The sequence below is a fragment of the Bos mutus genome, chromosome 13 (assembly GCF_027580195.1).
Source record: "Bos mutus isolate GX-2022 chromosome 13, NWIPB_WYAK_1.1, whole genome shotgun sequence".
Taxonomy (NCBI): domain Eukaryota; kingdom Metazoa; phylum Chordata; class Mammalia; order Artiodactyla; family Bovidae; genus Bos; species Bos mutus.
The window spans coordinates 36,268,765-36,282,378 of record NC_091629.1 but is presented as its reverse complement, the minus strand read 5'-3'; the positions used below and the strand labels follow the sequence as shown (position 1 = coordinate 36,282,378).

The 13,614-nt window shown below is 43.9% G+C and overlaps 1 protein-coding gene across 4 annotated transcripts in view; it reads right to left on the bottom strand.

Moving 5' to 3' along the window:
* DNAAF9 (dynein axonemal assembly factor 9) overlaps positions 1-12,928 on the bottom strand; it is a 173,135-nt gene extending 160,207 nt beyond the window's left edge. For 3 of the 4 annotated variants that reach the window (XM_070381296.1, XM_070381297.1, XM_070381298.1), the window contains exons 1-2: positions 12,488-12,928; positions 6,669-12,363 (exon numbers count right to left, since the gene is read on the bottom strand). In XM_070381296.1, coding sequence (XP_070237397.1) covers positions 6,669-6,814 — 146 coding nt within the window. In that variant the 5' untranslated portion in view covers positions 6,815-12,363; positions 12,488-12,928. The remainder of the gene's footprint in view (positions 1-6,668; positions 12,364-12,487) is intronic. The other variant, XM_014477634.2, reaches the window with a different exon arrangement.
* Between the last annotated feature and the right edge of the window lie 686 nt (positions 12,929-13,614).

Here is a 13,614-nt window from a genome sequence, read left to right as displayed (position 1 = left end):
TGGGAGCTAGTCTTCATTGCAGTGTGCCAGCTTCTCACTGCAGTGGCTTCTCCTGTTGTGGAGCACAAACTCTAGGGCATGTGGGCTTCAGCAGTTGCAGCACATCAGTTCAATAGTTGCAGTTCCCAGGCTCTAGAGTACAGGCTCAATAGCTGTGGTCCATGGGCTCAGCTGCTCTGTGGCATGTGAGATCTTCCTGGATCAGGGAGTGAACCCGTGTCTCCTGAATTGATGGGCAGATCCATCATCACTGAGCCACCAAGGAAGCTCCCCAGTATATTTTATATCATCTCTAGATTACTTAACCTAATATGAATGCTATGTGAACGGTTGTAAATACAATGTAAATGGTACGTAAATAGTTGCTTGTGGATGGCAAACTCAAGTTTTGCTTTTTGGAACTTTCCTAAATTAAAAAATATATTTTTGATTTGAGTGGTTGAATCCATGCATGCAGAACCTGTGAATCTGAAGGGCTGACTGTACCAGTACTTCATTTAGGATTTCTGCAGTTGTTATTTTCTTTTGTAATCTCTCTGTCAAACACCAGAATCATGCTAGCATCCGAGAACAAGTGGGAAAGCTTTCTGAGGTATATAATTCATTCGGCATGCTTTCCATTTTTATCTTCCTTAGTAACATACACTATGCCTCTTCTCTACGACAGCATCCAATCATGAGTCACCCAGCAACAAGCCAGCCCAGCTGGAGTCCTTTCCAGGGACTTTCTGTTTCAGATGTAGAAGAGAAATGGCCTCTAGGGTCACAGTCCAGGAAGAAAGTGGATTTGAGGCTATACGGATAGAGGCAACTATTTTGATAGCAGAGTCCCAGTTCCTGAGGCCCTACTTCGTACAATTCTTCCTATCTTGTCTCAGTTCAGTTTAGTCGCTCAGTCGTGTCCGACTCTTTGTGACCCATGGACTGCAGCATGCCAGGCCTCCCTGTCCATCACCAACTCCCAGTTCAGTCCAGTTCAGTCGATCAATCGTGTCTGACTCTTTGCGACCCCATGAATCGCAGCACGCCAGGCTTCCCTGTCCATCACCAACTCCCGGAGTTCACCCAGACCCACGTCCATCGAGTCAATGATGCCATCCAGCCATCTCATCCTCTGTCGTCCCCTTCTCCTCCTGCCCCCAATCCCTCCCAGCATCAGAGTCTTCTCCAATGAGTCAACTCTTCGCATGAGGTGGCCAAAGTACTGGAGTTTCAGCTTTAGCATCATTCCTTCCAAAGAACACCCAGGACTGATCTCCTTCAGAATGGACTGGTTGGATCTCCTTGCACTCCAAGGGACTCTCAAGAGTCTTCTCCAACACCACAGTTCAAAAGTATCAATTATTCGGCGCTCAGCCTTCTTCACAGTCCAATTCTCACATCCATACATGACCACTGGAAAAACCATAGCCTTGACTAGACGGACCTTTGTTGGCAAAGTAACGTCTCTGCTTTTGAATATGCTATCTAGGTTGGTCATAACTTTCCTTCCAAGGGGTAAGTGTCTTTTAATTTCATGGCTGCAGTCACCATCTGCAGTGATTTTGGAGCCCCAAAGAATAAAGTCTGACACTGTTTCCACTGTTTCCCCATCTGTTTCCCATGAAGTGATGGGACCGGATGCCATGATCTTTGTTTTCTGAATGTTGAGCTTTAAGCCAACTTTTTCACTCTCCACTTTCACTTTCATCAAGAGGCTTTTTAGTTCCTCTTCACTTTCTGCCATAAGGGTAGTGTCATCTGCATATCTAAGGTGATTGATATTTCTCCCAGAAATCTTGATTCCAGCTTGTGTTTCTTCCAGTCCAGCGTTTCTCATGATGTACTCTGCATAGAAGTTAAATAAGCAGGGTGACAATATACAGCCTTGACGTACTCCTTTTCCTATTTGGAACCAGTCTGTTGTTCCATGTCCAGTTCTAACTGTTGCTTCCTGACCTGCGTACAGATTTCTCAAGAGGCAGGTCAGGTGGTCTGGTATTTCCATCTCTTTCAGAATTTTCCACAGTTTATTGTGATCCACAGTCAAAGGCTTTGGCATAGTCAATAAAGCAGAAATAGATGTTTTTCTGGAACTCTCTTGCTTTTTCCATGATCCAGCAGATGTTGGCAATTTAATCTCTGGTTCCTCTGCCTTTTCTAAAACCAGCTTGAACATCAGGAAGTTCACGGTTCACATATTGCTGAAGCCTGGCTTGGAGAATTTTGAGTATTACTTCACTAGCGTGTGAGATGAGTGCAACTGTGCGGTAGTTTGAGCATTCTTTGGCATTGCCTTTCTTTGGGATTGGAATGAAAACTGACCTTTTCCAGTCCTGTGGCCACTGCTGAGTTTTCCAAATTTGCTGGCATATTGAGTGCAGCACTTTCACAGAATCATCTTTCAGGATCTGAAATAGCTCAACTGGAATTCCATCACCTCCACTAGCTTTGTTCATAGTGATGCTACTCAAACTCATGTCCATTGAGTCGGTGATGCCATCCAATCATCTTCTGTCGTCCCCTTCTCCTCCCGCCTTCAATCTTTCCCAGCATCAGGGTCTTTTCAAATGAGTCAGTTCTTCCCATCAAGTGGCCAAAGTATTGGCGTTTCAGCTTCAGCATCAGTCCTTCCAATGAATATTCAGGACTGATTTCCTTTAGGATGGACTGGTTGGATCTACTTGCTATCCAGGGGACTCTCAGGAGTCTTCTCCAACACCACAGTTCAAAAGCATCAATTCTTCAGTGCTTAGCTTTCTTTATAGTCCAACTCTCACATCCACACATGACTACTGGAAAAACCAAAGCTTTGATTAGATGGACCTTTGCTGGCAAAGTAATGTCTCTGCTTTTTAATATGCTGTCTAGGTTGGTCATACCTTTTCTTTCAAAGAGCAAGCATCTTTTAATTTCATGGCTGTACTCACCATCTGCTTGTCTATCTCCCCACTATTCCTTCCAGTCAAGTAGCCAATACATTTATTTCCTTTTTTACTTTACTCTTTTGAGTTGGGTTTCTGTCACTTGAAACAGAAAGCATTCTTATTACAAAATCATACCTCTTGATTAGAAGGACCATCAGGAAATGTTCAGGATTAAACCACACCAATGTCTATGACTTACTTTGAAAAGCATTAAAATATAGGATGAATTGATGGGTGAATATCAGGATGACTATAAGGCAAACAGAGCAAATATATTAAGCAGAGAATCTAGGTATGAATATACATGAATGTCCACTGAAAAATTCTTTCAACTTATTTGTATTTACGAACAGTTTTCATGATAAAATATTGGGGGGGAAATCAACAACACGAGTTAACACAAGTTATATCAGCATTAATTCGGACTTTATGCAATGATTACAACGAGCTACTGTAGGACTACTAAGAAAAGGGTTTAAGGTTTAAGAAAGCTGGCTCTGCAATAAAGTGGCAATTATTTATTCTCTCTGTGAAACAGACTTGGAAGAAAGGCAAAAAGGCAGGATGTGTCTCAAGTCAATAAATGTCCTTTCCCACTGAATTCCTTTCTGGAGCAACTTGCAATGGAACACACAAAGCCAACATTACTGCTGTCATGACCAGTACATGGTTAAACAGTGACCATAAAGTGACTCAAACTGAAGGAACACATACACACATACATGTGAGCATGCACGACTGAGAGATGTGTTGGCATCACCTGACTATTCAGTGACTTGAATTTTCTCCCAGCACTTTTTCATATAGTTCACCAGACCCATTAGTAATTCTAAGCAATATAACTTTCATTCCACATAGCTATTAATACCTCCCTGTGATAGAGACAGTTTCCTAATCCATATGCATTTTCTCCTTCTTTTTTTACTAATAGTATTCTGATTTGGAGCAACAATAGGCACAGCTTCTCTACTTCTAGAGCTGACCAATGAGACATGCAAAAGCCATCAGGTTGAGGCCGCTGGGAAAGCTTTCTGAAGAGAAGGAACTGACATATCTAGGAAAGCTGCCTTCTTTCCTCAAAGATCTGATAGCTGGAGTTCCTTCCTGCAGTCATTCTGTGACCCTGGAGCTATAGGAAAAATGGAATCCATTTGCTAAATACAGACACAGAAGAGGCTGGTTCCCTGATGACTTCATACTAGGGGTAGCCTGCCCTCCTCTAGACAGACATCTTTTGCAAGACAGACTAAACCTCAAAGTTGTCATTATTGTTAACTATCTTTTACCAGCTGCCAAATAGTTCCTAATAGGTCCCGATAGGATTGATGCTTTTGAACTCTGGTGTTGGAGAAGAGTCTTGAGAGTCCCTTGGACTGCAAGGAGATCAAACCAGTCAATCCTCAAGGAAATCAGTCCTGAGTATTCATTGGAAGGACTGATGCTGAAGCTGAAGCTCTAATACTTGGGCCACCTGATGCAAAGAGCCAACTCACTGGAAAAGGCCCTGATGCTGAGAAAAATAGAAGGCGAGAGGAGAAGGGGATGACAGAGGACGAGATGGTTGCATGGCATCACTGACTCAATGGACATGAGTTTAAGCCAACTCTGGGAGATGGTGAAGGACAGGGAAGCCTGGCGTGCTTCAGTCCATGAAATCACGAAGAGTCAGACACGACTGAGTGATTGAACAACAACAGATAGGTCACCTTATCTAAAATGGTTAAAACTTGCACCCAACTGCAATTCATGTCTAGACCCATTTCACAAATTGGGGTATGTAAGACTCTCTACAAACTAAATATAAGAACTTCAGAAAATGCTACCCACCATAAATGGAAAAATGGTATCTCAAAGTCTATCACTACACTTCACTGAAAGAATGTATTGTTTTCCATTTTTTTTCCTTTTCTCCAGCCTTCTCTGAACATTTCCACAATCTGCTCTTTGGAAAGTCAGTTCACAGGTCTTCATTCAGAAGGCATCCACAATTACTTTCCTGCATTTCTTTGACTATTAAAAGCATGCCAAAATATAAATGCAATGTTGAGTCCTGACATGAATCTTGGAATAGAAAAAAGACATTAGTGGAAAAACTGGGCAAATCCAAATGAAGTTTGGAGTAATAAACTCCAAGTAAACAAAAATTTACTTAGTAAACTAATATGAAATACAAATATTAATTTCTTAGCTTTGATAAATGCACCATGTCAACATTAGAGGAAGCAGGGTAAAGGTCATATAGAAACACTATATACCATATTTGCAACTCATCTATAAATATTATTTCAAATAAGAAGCTTAAAACAAAAAACAGGCCAAATTAGCTAACTTTCCCTCAAACCAGGGTTCAAAATCACAGATGTTGTTTAGTCACTAAGTCATGTCTAACTCTTTTGTGATCCCAGGGACTGTAGCCTGCCAGGCTCCTCCTCTGTCCATGGGATTTTTCCAGGCAAGAATACTAAAGTGGGTTGCCATTTCCTTCTCCAGGGGATTTTCCTGATCCAGGGATCAAACCCACATATCCTGTGCTGGCAGGCAGATTCTTTACCACTGAGCCACCAGTGAAGCCCCAAATTACAGATAACAGTTTTAAATACCCAAGTCATAAACTGCTTTTTCTTTTCTTCTTAATTTCAGGGCAAAACAACAGTATGTAAGCTGTAGAGGGCATCTGGATCTCATTTACTCCCCATCTCCAAAAATCAGAACATCACAGAAGAGCCCAAGAGCTAGGAAACACTGTTAAAATACTGTGCCCTATTGATGCAACAACACAGTCATCCCAAATATATGTGAAAATAAGCAGGCAGAGGCTTGCTTTTCAAAATGTCGTTTTTACAAAAGACCTACCCGTTTTCAGTAACTGAAAGAAATTTGAAGAAGGTTTTTGCTTTTATGAAAAAAAGATGAAAAACAAAGATAGCCACCATCTGTTTTACAGTGGAGCAATGAGTGGCACTGCCAAGCTCGTTCCTGGTAACTACACTCAGCATCTCAGCAACAGCTTTGAACTGTGTCTGTGAGCATCTCTGCTTTAGCCTGATTTACTTTGTGCCTCTGTTAGCAAGATGTGTTTTGAAGTAATTGTTTCTTCACTTATGCCATTTCAGTTTACAAAAGTTTTCCTGGGAAGGCCCTACTTTCTAAGAGCTGGGTGAAATCCATAAATAGTCCTCCACCCCTGGTTCAGAAATAAGGTCATAAAAAAATAAGTAAGCAAACCCTTTTTACTTCTATAAGCACCAAACCAAGCTTCCCTGGCCAGCATCCCAGTAAGTATACTGAAGGTGAAACTTCACATCTTCATACATACAAGGTCATATCTTGCTCTGCATATTGAGTTCTCCTAAGGCAGGGACCATGAAAAATTTTATTTTCTTGGGCTCCAAAATCACTGAGGATGGTGACTGCAGCCATGAAATTAAAAGATGCTTGCTCCCTGGAAGAAAAGCTATGACAAACCTAGTCAGCATACTAAAAAGCAGAAACATTACTTTGCCGACAAAGGTTGGTATAGTCAAAGCTATGGTTTTTCCAGTAGTCATGTACACATGTCAGAATTGGACCATAAAGGATGAACATCAAAGAACTGATCCTTTCAAACTGCAGTGTTGGAGAAAACTCTTTGAGAGTCCGTTGGGCTGCAAGGAGATCAAATCAGTTAATCCTAAAGGAAATCAATCCTGAATATCCACTGGAAGGACTGAGCTGAAGCTGAAGCTCCAATACTTGGCCACCTGATGCAAAGAGCCGACTTACTGGAAAAGACTCCGATGCTGAGAAAGATAAGGCAGGAGGAGAAGGAGACGATAGAGGATGAGATGGTTGGATGGCATCACTGACTCAATGGATATAAGTCTGAGCAAGTTCTGGGAGATGGTGAAGGCTGGTGTGTTGCAGTCCATGAGGTCACAAAAAGTCGGATCCAACTGAGCGACTGAACAACAACAACAAAGGCAGGGACAATTACTATTTCTGTAGATCTGTAAACCAAAAACAGAACCATGGGTACTGGCCAGTAAACATCACCTGAAGAGAGAATCTGCCTCTGTGAGGCTTTACTTAAGCCCTCTCAGTAGAACATCACTATGATTAACCACTTTCCCACCATTTAGCTTACAAATGTGAGTCTTCATTCTCTGAACACCCATAGCCCACAGTTTCACCTATAATTATTGTCTATTCATTCAACAAATAATTAGTGCAAGCAGTGTTTCACAACAGCTAACAACAGCGGTCACATTTACTGAGTACTGACTATGTGCCAGACACTGACCTAAGCACTAGGGCAAGCAATGTGGGAAATGACAACCAAAAAATGGTCCCAACTCTTTGGTAATTTCCAGGTGCCAACAAAGAAGGCCCTTTCTTATGAGCCCTTTAACAAGGAAGAAATCTCACCTATACATGTTATAGAACTCCAGCACAGGAGCTCCTCGGTCAGACTTTTTGCTAAAGCACACCCCATTCAGTGACTCATAAAGGGTGCATGGAAAGTCAAACTATGAGATCTTGCATGTGTGAAATGTTTTTATCCCTCCCTCACCTGCCTGAGAATTTGGTTGGATAAAGGATTCTGAGTGGGAATCCATTTTCTTTTAGTAAGCACTATTTGCTCCATTATCCTCTAGCGTCCAATCTTATGATTCCTGACTTTATTTTATTTGTAGATATCCTTTTCTCTTTATAGTGCTCAAAAATGTCATGATGCTATGCCACACATGCATATTTTTAAATTAATTGTGCTGGATTTTTGGAGGGTTGTTTTAATCTGGAAACAGAGACTTTTTGAGAAACTGTATTTTATATTGGATGATTTCTTCATCCCAACAAATAATAACCACTCACTATCCCTTCTTGTTACAGACATCTACAATAGGTCACTCAGTCCTCCACATTCCCTCAAGATTTTGGCTTCTGGATCATTGTCTCTTTGCTATTACTACTCCGAACTTAATTCATGATGATCTCAATACGCACTGACCTTCTACTATCCTTACCTCCCAGTTCCTTTACTCCTATCTTCCAATGATGTCCTCTATCCCAGGGGTCCCCAACCCCTGGGTGACAACCAGTACTGGTCTATGGCTTGTTAGGAACCAGGCTGCACAGCAAGAGATGAGTCGTGAGCAAGTGAAGCCTCATGTGTATTAATAGCCACTCTCCACTGCTGGCATTACTGGAGCTCGAAACCTACTGCACTTATATCATTTCAAAACCATTCTCCCCACCCCCAACTCTGGTCTTCTAGGAAATCAGTCTCTGGTGCCAAAAAGATTGGAGACCACTGCTCTATCCTACCTCTGCCACTCCCTCCCCAACTGCCCACATCCAAGGAGCTTAATACATCTTAAGGTAAAACATTCAACATGGTAACTGGGTCTCATCTTAAATTCAACCAAATGGGCACCTGGTGCTATCTGGCAATCCAAAAATATTTCCTTATTCATCTCATTTTCCCTCACTCTCCTGGATGAATTTCACACCTGCTTTCTCCTCAAACTTCCAACACCTCTCTCACTTTTCATTTTTAGCTGAAGACCTTCCTTCTTATTTAACTGAGCATATGAAGTAATAAGAAGAGAACTTTCACTCTGTCCCACTACCAAGCTAACAATGCCCCAGTACTTGGGTTAGTTTAATCACCACAGATGAACCGTTGTCCACGTCCCTATCTAGCTTGAGGCCAACATATCCATATTGTCCCTTCTCTCTCTTAATCATCAATTTGTTTCTCTGTACTCCAACATCCTGTTAACTTACAAACATGCTATCTGCCCACCTAAAGACAAAAAGAACTTTAGCATTTCATGCTCCTCCAGCCACAGCCCTATTACTCTGCTCTCCCTTATAACAATCCTTGAAATAACATCACTATAACTCTTTATACTCACTGTCTCCAATTTCTCTCCTAGATTCTCCTGAATCCACTACACCAAAACTGTTTTGTCAAGGCCATCAACGACCTCCGTATTACTAAATCTAATTGTCTATGCTAACATTTATCATTAGACCATAACTGTCCTTGATTCTTCCCTTATTTCAGGAGGTAGGAATCCATTTTCCCTCAAACTCTGGAAGACATTGGTACACTGTCTTTTCTACACAGGAAATCCCAGAGTTTGGATGCCGGTCCTCTTCTCTATCTACATTTACTCCCTGGGTTTCTATCCAGTCAAGTTTAAAAAAAACAAACAAACTTGGAGTCATCAGTAATATGAGTGGTATTTCCAGTTCCAATCTCTCTCCTGAACTCCAGTCTAATATATCCAACTGCTAATGCAGTATCTCCACTTTGATATCAATTAGGAAACTCAAAATGAACAAGGCCAAAATTGAACCCTTTTTCCACAAGCCTACTCTTATTCCAGTGTTTCCAATATGAGTAACTGGCAACTCCATTCTTCCAACTGCTGAGTCTCAAAACTGCCTATGCCTTCTAACATTATTGTTCCTTCCCTATTTCATCCCCAAGACTTATTTCTCACCATTCCGTATTATGATTTTTTACTGTTTTTATCTCTCTCCCCTTACAAAGAAGCTCTTGGAGGGCAGACGTCTGTCTTATCTGTCTGAATTCACAGCATCCAGCACAGTATATATTGGAATTTGCATAAAGAGGCAGTGAAATTTAAACTATTAAACAAGTCCAAAGCAGGATCAGATTCCTCTGCAGGAAAAGATCTTAAGTAGGAAAGCATATTTCAACTATTTCCATTGGTTCCTTAGTACAAACAAAGATAGTTATTTTGTTGGTAAAGAGTCCGCCTGCATGCAGGAGACCCACGGTCCATTCCTGGGTCGGTAAGATTTGCTGGAAAAGGGATAGACTACCCACTCCAGTATTCTTGGGCTTCCCTTGTGGTTCAGCTGGTAAAGAATCCACCTCCAATGCAAGAAACCTGGATTTGATCCCTCTGTTGGGAAGATACCCTGGAGAAGGGAAAGGCTACCCACTCCAGTATTCTGGTCTGGAGAATTCCACAGACTGTATACTCAAACATGACTGAGTGACTTTCACTTCAGTTATTTTAATAACTCCAAAATCTCAGTGGCTTGAAAACAGGCTTATTTCTTGCTCAGTCTACATGTCAAAGATAGGTCATCTGGAAGCTAGTTCTGGTTCCCAGATTAAGACTAGTCACCATCTGGAGCACACAATCACCAAAACAGAGGGAAAGAGAGTGGCAAGTTACACACCAGAAGCTTTTACCATGAAGGGATACACATCATTCCTGTGCACATTTCACTAACCAAAAGCAACTAACAAGGCCATACTCAACTTCAAGGGGGCAAGCAAGTACAACTGTACCATGTGCCCAGGAGACAGAAACCCAAGATATTTGATGGACAGCACTGATGACTACCATGAGTGGCTTCCAGATCTAAGTAACAATATTTTAACTCGTGATCTCTATACCTAGTCTGTGAAGATTAACCCCATTGCTAGAATAGTGCCACTCACTTGCAAAGTACCATCTATGGGTCTTTAGGAATGTAACTTCACCAGTTAGGCCTGCCTCTTTAATCACTCAGGAGTCGGAGTGTAGCAAAGAAGCCCAAATATGGGTGATAGCAAAGTACTGAGAACAAACCTGGTAGGAACATTCAGCGTCATAATCAGGGAAAGGCTTGACTGAATGAGCAAAAAAAGTATGTTCAGTTAAAAACGGAAGGGAAAGGAAATTCGTCAAATTTCTTTTACCAAAGGTATACAAACACCAGGCCTTGAGGTACCTGGTACTATCCCTGTCCGACGACTAACAAGTTTCACTCAAACCACATGGCAGAAAATTCGAAATTTGAATATGATTAGTAAAGTTAGTAAACGTTAATGTTTTTAACAAAACAAAACAAAAAAATACTTACCAAAAAAAAAAAAAAGCATGCTGCCATGCTACTAGAAGCAAGGAAGGAAGCAGTTATTTTAGAGATGGATTTTACTGGGAAGCTTTTTTTTCCTTAAAAGACTCCAGACATCAAAGCTCAAGATGATAGGGACAAATCTCAAGTCTACAAAGGCCTTGAATTTAAAGGGTGGCTGCCCAAGTTCTAAGTACCCAGAGCAGTTTCTATTGTATTCAACATTCAAATACTTTGTAACAGTGAAACTGGCTGCCAGAAACGTTAAAACAGACTGGAGATGGTTACCACAAGCAGCTAAACAATTGGAACCTTAAAGCCCAATGGAATTCCACTGCAGAGCTGAAGAGGAATCCAACTATGTCACCTGTCACCAGCCAAATCAGAAGCAACCAAGACTCCCAAATGAAACCAAGGGTATCTAGTCCCACCTCCTCTATCCTTTATTCAACAAACATGCGTTAGTAGCTGGCGTGGAAGAAGGAATGTCAATAAGTATGAGAAGGACATGATTCTAAGATTTAGCTCTTATTCGTCACGAATCTGGTGGAGTTCAAACAAGATAAAAACATAACAAAGCGATAAAAAACATTTTCGAGCAAAAATTTTAAAATACAATGCCTTAAATACCGTAACAAAGATATAGGAAAGACTGTTTTCACAGGTAAGTTGAGAACCTTCTTTCATAGGAACACTGTATTTGCTTTGCTAAAGAGCTAGAATCGAGAAAAAGCGAACAAAACAAACAAAAATCCTCTTCTGGCTTAATGACAATTTAGCAGAACCAAAGCCCATTTCTCTCTCTTCCTCCATTCCTCTCAACGGTCTCTGCCACAACCCCTCCATTATTTCATCATCCGCACTTCGCTGACGGCCCCAACCCAGTTCCATCACAAACGATACCAAGACTATTAAGGTCAGTCCCAAAGGCACAGAGAGTAGAAATAAATCTTCATATACAGAAAAGCAGCGGGGACTCTCCCTGTACTGAGGCACCCCGGGGCCTTTATCTCTAGGTTCTGTGGCCTGGGGTCCGCAGCTTTCGGGGATTCTGGCCCCCCTTCCCTACGCAGTTTTTGCCTCCTGCGCCCCTAACGACCTCCACCTCTCCTCAATCTGAGCTCCTCATCATGGAGTGAGGGAGCGACTCAGGACAGGGCAGTGGGGAAGTGCGGAAACGCGCAGTATGGAAGATGCGGTCCGGGTGGGTGTTTGTGTAGGGGGAGCGAGGGGGCAGACGCAATGCAGAGGAAAGGTTCTAAACGAGACCTGCTCCTTCAGGGGAGCAAGGCAGGTCAGCCATTTCTAGGTAAACCAATATGGGGTTCTATACAGGGGAGCTATTGTGAGGGGACGTCTTCAATGATGGCCATTTCTGGGAGAAATATTCTACGGGGAAGGCAAGTGAGTTAATCAGCCACTGTGCAGGTCCTCGATAAGAGAATCTTTTCATGGTGAAATGTTCTGTGGGGGTGGGGATGTCATAGCACGGGGGTCTTCACAGGGGATCCGTTGTGGGGTTGTCGACAAGGAAGCCATTGTGGGAGCCTCGGCACCAGGCGCCGTTCCTCGGGAAACGTTCCTCAGGAAACTGTTCAGGGAAAAACCGTCCGCTAGGAAGCCATATCGGACCACGCCCTTCGGCGAGCGGCGTCGCCAGACCCCAACAGCCCGCAACCCCTCGCCCGCCCCTTTGAGGCCTCGTCCCCCTGTACCTGACGGAGGGCGACCCTCGGCCAAGGCCGCCGAGGGAGCGCGCCCGGGTCAGCCCCACCCGGTGCGGGGGATATGCGTCCATTGCAGTCGACAGCGGAGGAGGACCGAGCCGCTGCGAGGGTCGCTCAAGCCTGAGGGGCGGCTTCAGGCCCACTTCTGCCAGGCGGGGCGGCTGGGCGTGCCGGGTGGGCGGGGGGCGCAGCGTGCAGGAGCACGGCGGGGGCGGAGCCCGACGGGCGCAAAGGGCGCGGATGTGGGCGTCTGCAGTGGGTAGGGGGCGGGCACAGGGCCGCAGGGCCGAGTCCTCCTTAAGCTTCGAGGCGGTTGCGTCGGATGCTGCGAGCGCGGTTGCCCAGAATTAAGGCTACCACGCCGCTGCTCTGCCCTGTCTTCAGGCTCCCTATCGTGGAGTCGGATTCTGCGGCGCTGCCAGCCACGCACACAGGCGCTCCCAGGGGCGGGGCCTCGTTCCGCCCCGCCCCGCTCAGCCGCCCTCGGCCTCCTGCAGAACCTTCAGAAGTTGCTGCACCTCGCCGGCGCGGGGGCAGACTCGAATGCCGCTTGGGTGCTCGGATCGCGTACCCCGGTCTCCCCGGAGGGTACCTTGCTGCAGTTTCTACACCCGCTGCTAATCAACTACGCATCCTCCCTTCAAACATTCAGCCGATTTCTAGCCGACCTCGGGTTAGCAATGCGCGCCTAACCTTGCACAGACGTTAGGGGCTCACAGGGGCCCAGAGGATCCCTGCCTTTTACAGTTCAGATTCTAAGTCCACCCGTTTCCAACCACAGGGCAATGTGTAAGAAAGCAAAAGAGCCTCAGTCTTATGTATAATTCACAGAGTTTCCAGGCATTATATATATATATGGGATATATTTAATGATTTTGTTCTGCGTCATATACTGACTTTGTCAGGATGCCCTAAATGTCCTATATTCGTCTTTTTACAGTCAATTGGGCTTCCCTGGTGGTTCAGGCGGTAAAGAATCTGCCTGCAACGTGGGAGACCCGGGTTCCATTCCTGAGTTGGGAAGATACCCTCGAGAAGGAAATGGCAACCCACTCCAGTATTCTTGCCTGGAGAATCCCTTGGTGAGAGGAGCCCGGCGGGCTATAGCCCATGGG